Source organism: Heteronotia binoei, chromosome 19 (assembly GCF_032191835.1).
Source record: "Heteronotia binoei isolate CCM8104 ecotype False Entrance Well chromosome 19, APGP_CSIRO_Hbin_v1, whole genome shotgun sequence".
Taxonomy (NCBI): Eukaryota; Metazoa; Chordata; class Lepidosauria; order Squamata; family Gekkonidae; genus Heteronotia; species Heteronotia binoei.
Window position 1 is genome coordinate 45,229,068 of NC_083241.1, and position 13,931 is coordinate 45,242,998.

General features: G+C 51.7%; 1 protein-coding gene across 1 annotated transcript in view; it reads right to left on the bottom strand.

The window, feature by feature from the left end:
- Window positions 1–13,931, bottom strand: part of TCF12 (transcription factor 12) — a 135,459-nt gene that overhangs the window by 20,458 nt on the left and 101,070 nt on the right. Inside the window, exons 9-12 of the mRNA XM_060260009.1 lie at window positions 5,385–5,490; window positions 4,739–4,878; window positions 3,162–3,312; window positions 2,385–2,449 (exon numbers count right to left, since the gene is read on the bottom strand). Coding sequence (XP_060115992.1) covers window positions 2,385–2,449; window positions 3,162–3,312; window positions 4,739–4,878; window positions 5,385–5,490 — 462 coding nt within the window. The remainder of the gene's footprint in view (window positions 1–2,384; window positions 2,450–3,161; window positions 3,313–4,738; window positions 4,879–5,384; window positions 5,491–13,931) is intronic.

The following is a 13,931-nucleotide window of genomic DNA, read 5'->3' on the forward strand; positions in this document are numbered from 1 at the left end:
GTATGACGTCCTCTCTGTCCTCTCTGTCTGGGGGTGGCGGGAACCGCCGACGCAGCCTGTCTCTGTTGAAAGGGGACGCAAGGTGTCTGTCTCTGGAGGGTGATCTTCCCCGGCGGTTATCCTGTACATGGTCGCGGTGGCGCGGAGAATCGAAGCGGGGTGGAGACACCATAGCGTCCTTGTAGGTACGAGGCGCAGTTACGTCCCGAAAGGAGTCCGGTTGTAACTGCTGTTGCAGTAGCTGGGTGGGTGGTTGAGTAGGTTCCTTTGCAAGAAGGTCTTCTGGCAGGAATTCTGTTATCGATGGTGATCGAGAATGAACGCGGATAACCTCAGATTCTATGGTATCAGCCGGCGTTAGGATTGGAGGCGCCGCTGGAGCCGTGAGCACTCGGAGGGAAGAGACCGCTAAGGCGGCTTTCGCGTCCGAAGCTCTTTGATGGGGTGAAGAAGATTGCTCTTTTCGCGTCGACTCACCCCTTTCCGCCGATTCACCATGTTTTTTCTTGGAATCATGGTGTTTTTTCGGGTGTTTTGAGGCTTAAGCTTCCTGGGAGCCAGAGCCACAGAGGTTGTCTGTACCGTAGGGGCAGTCCTCTGTGGTGTGAGGGAAGGTGCAGATTCCTGTGAGTCCGGAGTCTGAGACATAGTCGGTCGCAGAGATCTCGTCAGTAGGTGGCTATTTAGTCTGGCGGCCCTATTTTTTCTAGCTTGTTTGCCGAACTGGGCACAATGAGTACAAGAGTCCGTTCTGTGAGTTTCACCCAGACAAATCAAACACAAAGAGTGGCCGTCTGAAGTGGGGATCTTAGTCCCGCAACGGGTACACTTTTTAAAAGTGACCTTAACTTCTTTTCCTTCCATACGCCCGGGGGGAAAGGGGGGGGGTAGGGAAGGAAAGAGAGGGAATAAAACGGGAAGAAAATAATCTTTTTTTTTTTTTTTTTTTAGCTGACAGCGAAACGGTGAAGAAAAGATGAGAAAGGAAGAAAAAACCAAACTTGCGGCAAGTGGAAAAAGCGGCTGAAGAGGCTAGGATGAAGAGAGACGCAGCGAGGAAGGACTATCCCGGGCGGCGGTCGGAAAGAAACTGGTGGGTGGAGCGCCTTCCCCTCGCTCCAGGCATGCGCAGTGGATGCCTGCTCCCCAGGGCGGGAGGAAGTGCGCGCCAAAAATAACGCTTAAGGCTAGCTTTGAATTCTCCGAGGTCGGGTTCGTCCCAGCGGGAAAACCCATGTGTGGGACTGCACAGAGACCACGAAGAAGATCCCCTGCTCTGCTCTGCGATGTGAGGCCCCCCACCCCGCCCAAAGCCAAATCTTGCCTCCTGAGAGATGCTGCCCGCTCTGCTGGGGAAGCAGGCCATTGGCTGCCATGGGAGTTGTTGCCAGGAGACTTGGGCAGAAGAGAAATGGGGGGAAGGCAGGGACCAGCAGCTCCCTTGGCTCCAGAGGACAACAAGAGCCGGTTTCCCTCCTTGCCCTCAGCCAGAGCCTCTGGAAATGTGGGAAACATTTTTTAAAAATGCATCCTGACCCCTTGGTGTGTGCCTCTAGGCATGAATGGCCTCTTCACCAATTTCAGCCCACCAGATTGGGCTGCCCTTTATTTCTTAACGGCAACCACCATCTTCCTCTAACACATTTCCAAAGGTTCCAAAGAACATGGGCTTCCCTCCGCACTGTGGTCGCTGGACCCAACACTGGACCCTCATGCAAGAGATCACCCCAGGTTACGTCAAGGACTGCCCCCTTCCTAGCTGCTCCACACATCGAGAAGAATGCTTTCTGTCCCCTCGATCCTGCCTCCCGGGCTTCTTTTCCCATCACAAGATTTTCCTCAGAATTTAGATTCCAATATCTTCCGAGGGGGCCAGGCCTATCCTCAGCATTTCTACGGAGGAGGAGACTCCGCTTCATTTTAACTTTTTTCTACTGGACTCTGCACGCTCCTGAGCTCATTCTACAACTTGTTTTGCTGTGTCACCTGCAGTCCACCCCTCCACAAAACTGCAAAAACTCTCCTATAAATCTTAAAAACGAGAATCCGCAAATCCTTCCTCCAATGGGCCATCTCAGAGCACTTAACGCACTGGCCAAGGCCCACCCCTGCAGACGGGTCACTTCCTCCTCAGCCTCTCCGCTGAAGCCCGCCTCTCCCAAGCGCCTCCCCTTCCGCCTGTGCCGCCTCTGGCCGCACCAGCGAACGTGCCCTTGCCAGCGAGGACTTTCGTCCCGTGCCCACCAAAGCTTCCGTTTCTCTTGAAAGACGCGCACGCACAGGGGAGACGATGCTCAAAGGCCCACTTATGAATAGAAGCATTGCAAACAATTTTTACAGGGTCTAAAACCATTCCCACGAATGCTTTTGATGAAATTACTTACAGACGCCAAAGCTTTTCCCAAGGCATCCCCAGTCTGTGAGCTTCCTGCAGCATTGCCTCTGTTCACTGCAAACACACACACACAAACAGGCAATCAGGATGCTAATCGAATACTGTTAATTTAATGCCTGCTGCTCTGCCAAAGGGATACCAGGGCCGACATCTCAGGCAAAAGCAAAGCAGAGAGCTGGACTCACTCATAAGCTGTTATGTCCAACCTGGGGCATCTACAAGGCCCCAGATTTTACCCCTGGCTGGCTTTGTTGTTGCTGCTGACTATTGCTTAAAGGCAGGTCATGTGGATTCAGCCACGCCCAGAGCCTGCCTGTGCGGACACGGAGGGGCACAGCCAAGGAAGAGCCTCCGTGACAGCGGCCATGGGAGATCCGGGGCTTGCCAAGGCAGAAGGTAGCAGTCCAGCACTCCCAGCCATGCAAGCTGTTGTCGGGGGAGGGGGCAGGACAAGCAATTCTAAGGTGGGAGACCCAGCGGCCTTTTCAGCAAGGGATTCGAACCTGGGTCTCCCATCCTCCTAACGCTCCACACTGGTTGTTGGGACAGGGAATCAATGAATTGACTGAAAGCTAACAGTGACAGTCAACCCAAAAGTGGGAAGGGCTTGATAGGACTCCATCAACCAACCACACCTCTCTGGACCAAACTCTAGCCACGACCACTGGCAGTGGCCCGGCCACACAAACACCGTGTGAGAAGTTCCATTTCGGGAGCAGCACAAGCAGAGCGGGCTGTCTTCTTCAAATGACTCCAGCATGCTCACCCAGGATGTTGCTGCTGTCTGATCCGTTGACGGGGGGCGTGTGCGAGGCCGCAACATACGAAGAACTGCTGGTACTGCCCCGGTGGAAGCTAGACATTGGAGGAAGACTGGTGTTGAGATCTGTGGGTGAGACTGAATGCGGGGGGTAGCTCTAGGAAAGAAGCAGAAAGGGAACCAGGTTAGCATGAATGAAATGCACAGCCATCCGCAGCAGCACGGGGGCTTCATTGGAGGAGGGGCACAAAGCCCAGGGAGCCCCGGAGCAGCCCGGGAGATGCGTCTTCAGCATCGACAGCTGGTGATGGCAGAGGGCAGGCGCAGGGACAGCCCTTTCGAACCCAGGAGGTGCCAGTCGTCGCTAACAACGGCACAAGCAGACGCAGCCCACAAATCTGCCCCATCGTCTTCAGAGCCGTATTTTTAGTAAGTATTAACTAGTGGCCACACCTGTGACTCTGAGGCAAGAGGCATTCTCAGCCAGTTCTCCCCCCACTGGATTCTGGGTGTGGCCCTACCGCAGTGACAGTTGCCAGGTCCCTTTCAAATCTGACCCTTGATGCTCCATTTACAGCAGCTCAGCAGGCCTCCTACAAGATCGGCCAGTTCAGATGCCGTCTCCACACGTAGGCCAGGATTTCTCCTTCCATCACTCTGCACTTCCTTGCACTGCATTTCACCTGCCATTCTCTGCCCAGCCACCCAGTTTAGCAAGAGCTCTTCACAGTCTGCTTTGGAAAGAGTTCCCCTCCCAAAGGATGTGGTGACGCTGGCAAGCTCGACTCTTTCGTTGAGCACCCAGGATCACTGCACACAAACCTGCCGAGGACTTCTCTCTTCACATCCTTCTCTTGGGAGAACTGCTGCTCATCCTTACCCACCAGACCCTGCCTATTTACCCCCACCCCCGGCAAACCACCATTAAAACTGGAGGATTCCCCTCCAGCTCCATCACTGGAAGGCTCCGTGAAGGGAAGGTGAGAGATCTGAAGAAGACGACGATTGCAGAGTTATACCCCGCCCTTCTCTCTGAATCAGACTCAGAGCAGCTTCCAATCTCCTATATCTTCTCCCCTCACAACAGACACCTTGTGAGGTAGGAGGGGCTGAGAGGACTCTCACAGCAGCTGCCCTTTCAAGGACAACTTCTACAAGAGCTATGGCTGACCCAAGCCAATTCCAGCAGCTGCAAGTGGAGGAGTGGGGAATCAAACCCGGTTCTTCCATATAAGAGTGCACACACTTGACCACTACACCCAACTGGCTGTTTAATCAACAAAAGCTGCCTTAAGAAGTCTCCTTTTCACTGGTGTTGCTACAGGAATCCACAACAACGACTTCAAACAATGGGAGCACAACCTCTGCTTGACACCCAGATTAAAAACCTTTGCTTGAACAATGATCAGAGTTAGCCATTCTTGATTAACCAAAGAAAGCTTCAGTGCATTACTCTATCAGTTAAGCAGCTATGAAGAGTGGAACCTTCTAACTGTGCCGTTTCCTTCATTACACTCCCAGAAAGTCTGTCTTCAATGGCTGACTGGCCAGTGTCAACACAGGAGCCCCTGCTGTGGTCTTACCAGGCGATCATGCGCATGGAGGCTGCTGTAGCTGCCCGACTGCGACAGATGAGATGAGGAACTCCCAAGCATTCCGCCGTAGCCCGGCTGGCTCATCCCATTGGAAGGGCTCCAAAGATCGGAAGCGCTGTGGGTCCCATCTTCATTTTTAAAAAGGGAGGGGGAGGTGAAAAGAAGAAAGCAGGTTAGGGATCTCACACGGCACACCTCAACAAGAGCAGGTGTGGCCACAGCAACTCCTGTGGCTGAAGGGACTGGCAGGGAGACGTGCAGGGAAAAGAATATCTTGTGGGGGGGGCGAGGTCACTCTTTCCGTCATGATGCTTGGTGACCTGTACTGACTTGATGATAGATGTGTGAAGACCAAAATGCTGCTCCAATGTCCTTAAGAGACAACCCACCCCAGTGTAAGACCCAGCCCATCTGGTCTCCCTTACCCGAGCATCAGGATCTTATGTGGCAAATAAAACCCAATAAATCCAAGTACGTTCTCCATATTTTGGCACACACAAAAAACAGGAAAGGAAACTGCTGCAGACATGTTTGTATTCCACACACTCACAGAATGCATGCCCCCCTCCCCCTGTCGTTTCCTGGCTACACATTCCTCAAACTGCTGCCCAAGAAGAGCCATTTTTTCCCTTACCTTGCAAAAAGAAAGTGCTAGCAAACATACTGCTGGGTGGCTTAGGAGACGGGTAACTTGGCGATTCTCTGTTGAAGTCATCAGAATTGGGAGATGGTGCGTAAACCTAAACACAGGAAAGGAAGGGGGCGAAAGTCACACTCAAGCGGAACAAATATAAAATAATGAAACACATACAAGCATGGCCTGAAGTAACAACTGAATCCTGCAAGTGGAAAATGCTTTTTCAAGAAGTTGCCCAAGCCTTAAAGAATTCAAGCAAATCCAGCCAGCCTCATCTCATCTGTCTTTGCCCTGCCCCCTCCCCCCCACCCCCCGCCTTTCCAGGCTAATTTAATCAGGTGGCTGGAAAAAAGCCCGAGGAAAGTGTAAACTCACTATTTCCAACAAGAGCAATTTCTAAAAATTAAGTACCCAGCATAAAACAAAGGTCTGAATTAGAAGCACCTGCGTTTGTTTAGCATTAGCTACAATGCAAGAGTCAGAAGACTAAATACACCCAATCTGGGGGTGGATGTGGGGGTTCATGACCTCTGTCCCCCAGCCCACCTCAAGGACGTCTTTAAAAAAATCCCACTGCACATTGCCGATATTATTTCTTCCACTTGCTTTGGTCAACTTGAATTTACACCTGGAGCTAAAGAGCCACTGCTGCTAAGACCAGAGGCAGCCCAGCTTTCTCTGGCCCTTGCTGCAGGTTCTGTGTGGCAGAACAAAATGCTTGATGGGATTTGTTTTGTGGCAAAATCACAAGGATTAATTTCATCTCCCATGTTGTTCCACAGTTGCTGGATGCCCCTGAGGGAAGCTGCCTTGGGCATTTCGAGTTCCCAACTGAAATTCTTCACCATAAATGCAACGGCCCATGTTTGGGCAGGGAGCAGCTGGAGGAACACTGAACAGATGGGCTCCACCAACTCCACTGGCTTCTGGTTTTTACTTCCTGGCCCAATTTAGGGTGCTGGTGTTGACTTTTATAGAGACGTCATAGCCCAGCCATGCCACATTTTCTCCAAGTTGCTCAGCGTGGCATACGTGGATGAACTTCGCACAACTGCAGGAGGGTGGGGAAGTGAGAGACAAGGCCACCGGTCTCAGGTCACGCAGGGAGCCTGGGGGCTGCCTCTCCCCCACCCACTCAGAACCACTGAGCCCCACTCAGGTGCCTGGTAACACATTCCACACCATACCCTGCTTCCTGCCCATCACAATGAAAAGAGGAATCCCCACTCTGTAAACCTGCAAAGAGGATCCCTTATTTAAGTCTACTAGTGTTGGCTTCAACGTGTGCCGTATTATCTGCATATGTGGAAACTGCTTTCAGTGTATGTCAAAAGCACAGCTATAGAAGCAGTTTAAACAATATAAAGGTAGATAAGGCATTCAAATGGGCACCTACTAAAAGCAGGGGTCCCCCCCCACACACACACTGGGGTAGCCCAACATTTATCCTGTGCCCTCCCCCCCTGCAAGAGACACCTGTGCTGGAATACCTCTGGCTTGAAACCTTAGCTTTAAACACTTGGGGCTCTTTGGCTTGGAAAAACATCGCCTGCGGGGTGACATGATAGAGGTTTACAAGATAATGCGTGGGATAGAGAAGGCAGAGAAAGAAGTCCTTTTCTCCCTTTCTCACAATACAAGAACTTGTGGGCATTCGATGAAATTGCTGAGCAGTCGGGTTTAGAACTGATAAAAGGAAGTCATTCTTCACCCAAAGGAGGATTAACACAAGGAATTCATTGCCACAGGAGGTGGCGGCGGCTACAGGCATAGACAGCTTCAAGAGGAGATTGGATAAATGTTGGAATACAAGTTATTTACTTTCAAGCTATTATAGAGTTAATGTTTGTTTACCTGAAAGAGGAAATGATGCATTGCAGCTTAAACCCAATTAGGAACGGAGTCTAAACATGTAAACAACGTATTGGACAGAAAGCACACAAGGTGTGAAAAGCTTTGATCTTGTATGCAAGCTTAATGGCCTGTCTACCTGCTCCAAATGCTCTCTGGGAACAAGAAGCCAGGAGACAAAGAGTAATAAACTGTAGCCATGTAGTGATGAGATGTAGTTAGCCATACTAGTAAGCTAAGTTGTATTTCTTTTATCCCAAGTACCTTTTCCGGATGTTTTTCTGGTAAACTTTATTTCTTTTGATAAGCTTCAGCCTTGTCTCCATTTATTGTCACTCCACACCTCTGAATTTTTAAAGGAATATCCCAACAATAACCATCTGGAGCAGAGGTCCCTCAGTGACTATTAGCCACAGCGCATTATTGGAACTCTCTGCCTGGGACAGAGATGCTCTGTATTCTTGGTGCTTGGGGGGCAGCAGTGGGGGGGCTTCTGGAGTTTTGGCCCACTGATGGACCTCCTGAGGGCACCCGGGTTTTGGCCACGGTTTGACACAAAGTGTTGGACTGCAGAGGCCATAGGCGTAATCCAATATGGCTTTTCTTCTGTTCTTAAAGTGGCCAGCTGAGACTTCCTCCTTTTCTTGGGCATTTAGCCATGACTTTAAAATAGTTTTGTCTGCTGGCTTTGTAACCGGCTGTGGGTCTGACTCAGTTTTAACTGTGCATGTGTTTCTATGGTTCTTGGGGGCTCCTGCCTGTGTTTCAGATAATGAAAACCAGGGGACCTGCAAGACTCGGGTGGGCGGGGAATCCCACCCACCCACAGCTCCACTGCTTGCCTGGCTCATGGAGGCAGCTCCGCACTTTCTGCCTACCTGGCTCATGTGACTGTGATGAGGAAGGAAGTCAGCTCTCCAAAGGGTCGCAGCTGCCATCTCCACCAAGCAGACCGGGAGGGAAAAGGCAAGCGCGTGGGGAGGGGGGGGAGTTGCTCCGCCCACTTTGCACTTCTTGCAAGGGCCAACTACCCCACAAGAGGAGGATGAGGAGTGCAACCTCAAAATGTTGAGCTCCTCCACCACAGTAACGTCTTGAAAACCTTATTTTCTTTTAAAGATGCTTTTTGAGATTCTTATGCAAACTTAGTGGCTGACCCATGTTAGCAAAACATCTCCCTACTTTGCATCTGACATCAGACTGTGAATTAACGATCCGCATACTGAAGGCTCCGTTCCAAATTAGATGCATGTTACAATCATGCAAATCTTGCTGCTAAGCCCCTTCTGATCAGATACTTGTGTATGTGCTTATGATTTAAACCGGTATTTTGTAAACCACTTTCTCTGTGTATAAAAAACAGAGGACCCACACTACTCCAGCCTTGTCCCAACTGCACTGGCTCCCCATCTGTCTCCAGGCACAATTCAAGGTGCAGCTATTGACCTTTATGGCTCTATATGGTTTGGGACCCACATACTCTCTCTCAAAGGACCAGCTACTTCCTTATATGGTCACAAATCCAGCTGCTACAGTCACCTTCTGAGATCAGGCAGGTGCCAACACAGAGGAGGACCTTCTCAGCCGTGGCACCAAAGCTTTGGCACTCTCTCAAGGGAGGCTCACCTGCCGCCACCTTTTGCCAGCAGGTGGAAGACGACTTCTTGGTTTTGTTTGGCTTTCCCTCAGTGATCCCTCCACCCCGCCCAATGTTCCAACTGTCGTTTTTATGTTTTTGTATGTATTTTAGCTCTGGTTTCACTGATGTGCTTTTGTTGGTTTTTAAGACGTGTTTTTATTACGCACGTTTCTGTTTGTGAGCTGCCCTGAGGGTGGAAAGGGAAGGCATAAATTTTCTTGAATGCTTTTTTTTTAAAGGACAAGCTGTCTCCCCCTCTGCTTGCTGCTCTGAAGCATCAGTGGCTGGCTTGAGGGGCAGGGGTGCAACATCCAAATCCAGGAAGTTCACTGCAATACTGAGTGGGATGTTGGTGGGAAGTGCCGTCAAGTCACAGCAGACTGATGGTGACCCCCGCCTCCCCGTGGGGGTTTCGAGGCAAGAGACCTTCGGAGGTGGTTTGCCATTGCCCGCCTCCCTGTCCTGACCCTGGTGTTCCTTGGAGGCCTCCCTCCAAATACTTGCCAGGGCTGCTGCAATGGGGATAGCCTGGGCCAACCAGGTCAGGGCACGGAGAGGTCCAGCCCCCTGCTAGCCTTCCCCACCCTGTGTGTCACCGCCTGCATGGAGCAAAGCAATCTGCCTTGCAGCTCTTTTTCCCTACGCAGCAGACAACGTATTAAAGGTCAAGGCAGTGCCCTGTGCAAGCACCAGGCGTTTCCCACTCTGGGGTGATGTCACATCACGACGTTTTCACAGCAGACTTTTTTTTACAAAGTGGTTTGCCCTTGCCTTCCCCAGTCATCTACACTTCCCCCCCAGCAAACTGGGTCCTCATTTTACTGACCTCGGAAGGATGGAAGGCTGAGTCAACCTGGAGCTGGATACCTGAATCCAGCTTCCACCAGGATCAAACTCAGGTTGTGAGCAAAGAACTCGGACTGCAGTACTGCAGCTTTACCACTCTGCACCACGGGGCTCCTTTTAGACAATGTTATTAGACACAGTCATCTGGAGGATACGCAACATTCTGCAAAGTGCAGAGTAAGTTGCTACAAATGTCAACGTGCACAAGAACACACAAATACTTTTCCTACAGTATCAAAAAGCCCCCCGCCCCCCCCCCCCGAATGGCACAGCTGCCCATCTCAACCCTTTTCCTACTAAGACATGCAGTTCTCTATACTGACATGCAAAGGAGGTTCATGGAGAGAACAATCTGTGTGGCTGAAAGTTGCCCCCCAAAGCTGTTGGTGAATCCAGGCAAAGGCAGCCCTGAGGCATGAAGGGAAAACAAGGTGGCAATCGGCAAACTCTGTTTGTAAAATCTACTTGAAAGCTGGAATTTGCAACAGAAATCCCATTGATTTAGCACGCTCCAATCTACAGAAAGTGGGTCTGACTTTAAATCTCCATCATTGAAAGAGATGCACTGCACTAGGCAGAGAAAACTTCGCTTCCAAGTTGAGCTAAACATTTTGGCATGGGCCACAGAGTTCGCAGTTACTCCATTTCAAGCCGCAGGAGAGACCAGGAGGCAGACATGGAGGTGAATTCTGATCCATATGCTGCATCCCACAATCTGTCGGTGTCGCTGGAATGACACACAACTGCAGTGACATGCAGGTTTCCTATTGAGTGCCACCCCCCACCCAATATCCTGAGCAAGAACCACCGGAAAAGGGAGACGGAATTCCAAGCAATCTGCACACAGACAAGAAAGCGTGAGGCCAGGGCCCCTGCGTGTGGGTCAGAAGGCGCAGGCCGGCCTGTGGCCCCGCAAAGTTCTGCTCTGTCCCAGCTTGCACAAGCAGAGCAACATCAAGCTGCACTTCTTCCAGCCTGGATTCCGAAGATCAAAGAGCTCTTGCGGCAAAACACCACTGATGTGGTCTCAAAGGCTTCATTCTCTCCAGATGTGAGTGAATTCACTCCAGACGTGGCCTGCCAAGTCCACCAAAAGAGCAGTTGGCCTTGGTTCCAGTCAGAACCACCCACAAATTAAAACCAGGCCTCTGAAGTCATGTGATCACCTGCAGATGGCTGCCAGCGCAGCCCCCCTCCCCCCCTCTTAATCACAGGTTTTTATTTTTTTTTTTGTTACTACAAACAAAAATTTAAAAGCAAAAGGGGAGAAACGGATTACTGAGATGCTGAGATTAGGCAGCCTCTGCGTAACCAGACCCATGCGTGTAATGACAACTTGACGCTTAAGACATCTTAAACATGGCCAGATGCTTCCATCTTGCCTGCTGCACACTCAAAACACAACCGAAGACATAAAACCTGATAAGGCACTAAGCAGACGCAGGGCGGGCGGGAGGGTGTGCTGCACCCACAGCCTCAAGGTTCAAAGAGATTCCAGGAACAGTGTGCCGCTCGCTGCAAGGGGGAGGGAGGCCTTTTAATGATCCCTCGCAGGGCTCCAGTCTCTCCCTCCTGCCTCCCGCAGAAGCCAACAGAACGGCCATCTGGGGATCCCATTCATGTGCCCCAACTCCCAAGCACACAGGGCAGGCAAGTGCCTCAGACGCATTCCTGGGGAGCTACGCCACTTGCGCGGCCGACAACCGGGAACCTTCTTCAATTGAGGCGATGCTGTGGTGGGGAGGCTTCCTCTTGGTGCAGCCAGGAGTCCTGCCTAGCAACTACACCAGCAGCCCACACTCTTGCCCGGAGACGGGTAGCATCTGCAGGGCTCTCATCTTGCTCTCCCCAAGCTGAAACTATAGGAAACACGCCCCCCCCCCGCCCCCCAGTTGCTGCTCAGAGAGGAAACGAGGAAGTGCTGCCACACTCAGAGCACAGAGCTGGTGTTGCCATAAAGAGACTGCTGAAGACCTGAAGCCACCTCTGACACCAAACAAATATACTGACCTTACTCACTGCAAAGAACTAATATGCAGCCAACCATTAATAATGCTGCTTTTAATAAAGCAAACTACAGTATTATGTAACGTAGAAATAGTCGCCTTAATTTCTTTTAGAGTCTGCAGTGAAGCATGCCACACAGCAAGAAAGCAAAATATATCATGCAAATGAGCAGCAAACAAATCACAGGATGAAGCAGCACATCCAAAACCATTCCGCTGTCCCCAAAGAAGGAGTGCAGAGCTACCGGAGCACCTCACGTCCTGCCAATAAACCGTTCCTTGAATACAGACCCGCTCAGCTCTGAAATAATGTGAGGATGGGTTAAGACTCAGACCCAGCAAAGGACCAGAGAGGCTGCCTCAGGGCCAGCAGGAAAGGAGGCCCCTCCTGCCCCTTCATCTCCAGGAGGCTGCTGGCTCTCGAGAAAAGGAAGTTCATGGAGGAGAAGGAGGAGTGATGAGAAAGCCCTCGCCAAGAGGGAAGGGGACATGTTCTAGAACAAATGGGGGAACTGCGTGGGCTAACCAGACATCTGTTTTGGATAAACATGTGGAGCAGAGGTCCATCAGTGGCTATCAGCCACAGCATATTGATGGAACTTTATGTCTGAGATGCTATTGGCCACAGCTTATTGTTGGAACTCTCTGTGTGGGGCAGGGATGCTCTGTATTCTTGGTGCTGAGGGGGGCGAGAGTGGGAAGGCTTCTAGTGTCCTGGCCCCACTGATGGTGCCTGGTTTTTTGGCCACTGTGTGACAAGAGTGTTGGACTGGATGGGCCACTGGCCTGACCCAACATGGCTTCTCTGATGTCCTTGCTTAAATCCATGGGGAGAGAAGGAAGGGAGTCCCTTTCTGGATGCCCAAGGGAAGGCCAAGCCAGCTCCCACATCCCTCTGAGCGGTGAGATCTGAGGGTCGAAGGCTGGACTGCAGCAGGGCAAGTGTGTCGCTGGGCTTGAGCGCAGCAGGCAGGCCTGATTCTCCCCGATTGTGCTGTTTCTGAGCTTAATTTCATGGGACAAACAGGGGACAGCTGCTCTGTATCCTGCTGGAGGCATCCTGCAAGCAGCGAGAGGCTCTGAGAGCCAGTTTGGTGTAGCGGTCAAGTGTGCAGACTCTTATCTGGGAGAACCGGGTTTGAGTCCCCACTCCTTCACTTGCTCCCGCTGGAATGGCCTTGGGTCACCCACAGTTCTCATAGGAGTTGTCCTTGAAAGGGCAGCTTCTGACAGAGCCCTCTCAGCCCCACTCACCTCACAGGGTGTCTTTTGTGGGGGGGAGAAGATATAGGAGATTGTGAGCCACTCTGAGTCTCTGATTCAGAGAGAAGGGTGGGGTATAAATCTGCAATTCTTCTTCTTCCATGAACAGGGAGAGGGAGTGTTCTGGTGGGGGAGGCACTGTAAGCGGCAAACTGCTTCCCCCTCATGCCGTGACCATTTCCCCATCAAAACACGCAAAGCTGTTGGTCTACCAACTGCAATGCTCAGTACTTTAAGGCCAGTGGTCCCCAACCTTTGCAGCACTGGGGATCGGCAGGGTGAGGGCCCCCCCCTCGCAGCCACGCAAACTTGCCACCCCAACCCCCCAACGCGCAGCCTCGTCCCCCACCCACCTTCCCTGGCTCTTTAAAGCCCAACAAACCCCCCCCGCCCCCGCTGATCGGCAGCGAAAACCTTTGTAGCAGCTGAAGAAGCACCACTGCCCCTGTCTCCTCCCCCCCCCCCATGCCCAGGAAGGAAGTGGAGAGGAGAGGAGACGAGGGCAGAGGTGCTTCTTCAGCTGCTACAAAGGGTTTTGCTACCGATCCGCGGGGTGTGTGTGTGTGTGTTTGTCGCCCTATAAAGAGCCAGGGAAGGCGGAGCTTCACCCCTTCCCTGGCCTTAAAATCGTAAAAGCGGAGGGTGCTGGAGGCGCCACGGGAGGGGAGGCAAGACTGCGGGAGGGGCGGAGACGGGGGAGGAGGCCGCGGCCCGGAGGCTGGGGACCCCTGCTTTAAGCAGATGCTCACACCTGAGACAAAACATGCTGTCCTGCCTCGTCCTCACAAACCATGTTTCACAGGAGACATGTCATCCAAAACCTCAGCTGCCTCTACTCTTGTTACAGAAAGGGGAACTCAAGAGTAGCCCTGTCTTGCAAATTCATTTTAAGTAGCCAAAAAATAAGTTCTTTTGAAACCACTAGCCCTGGCCTCACAT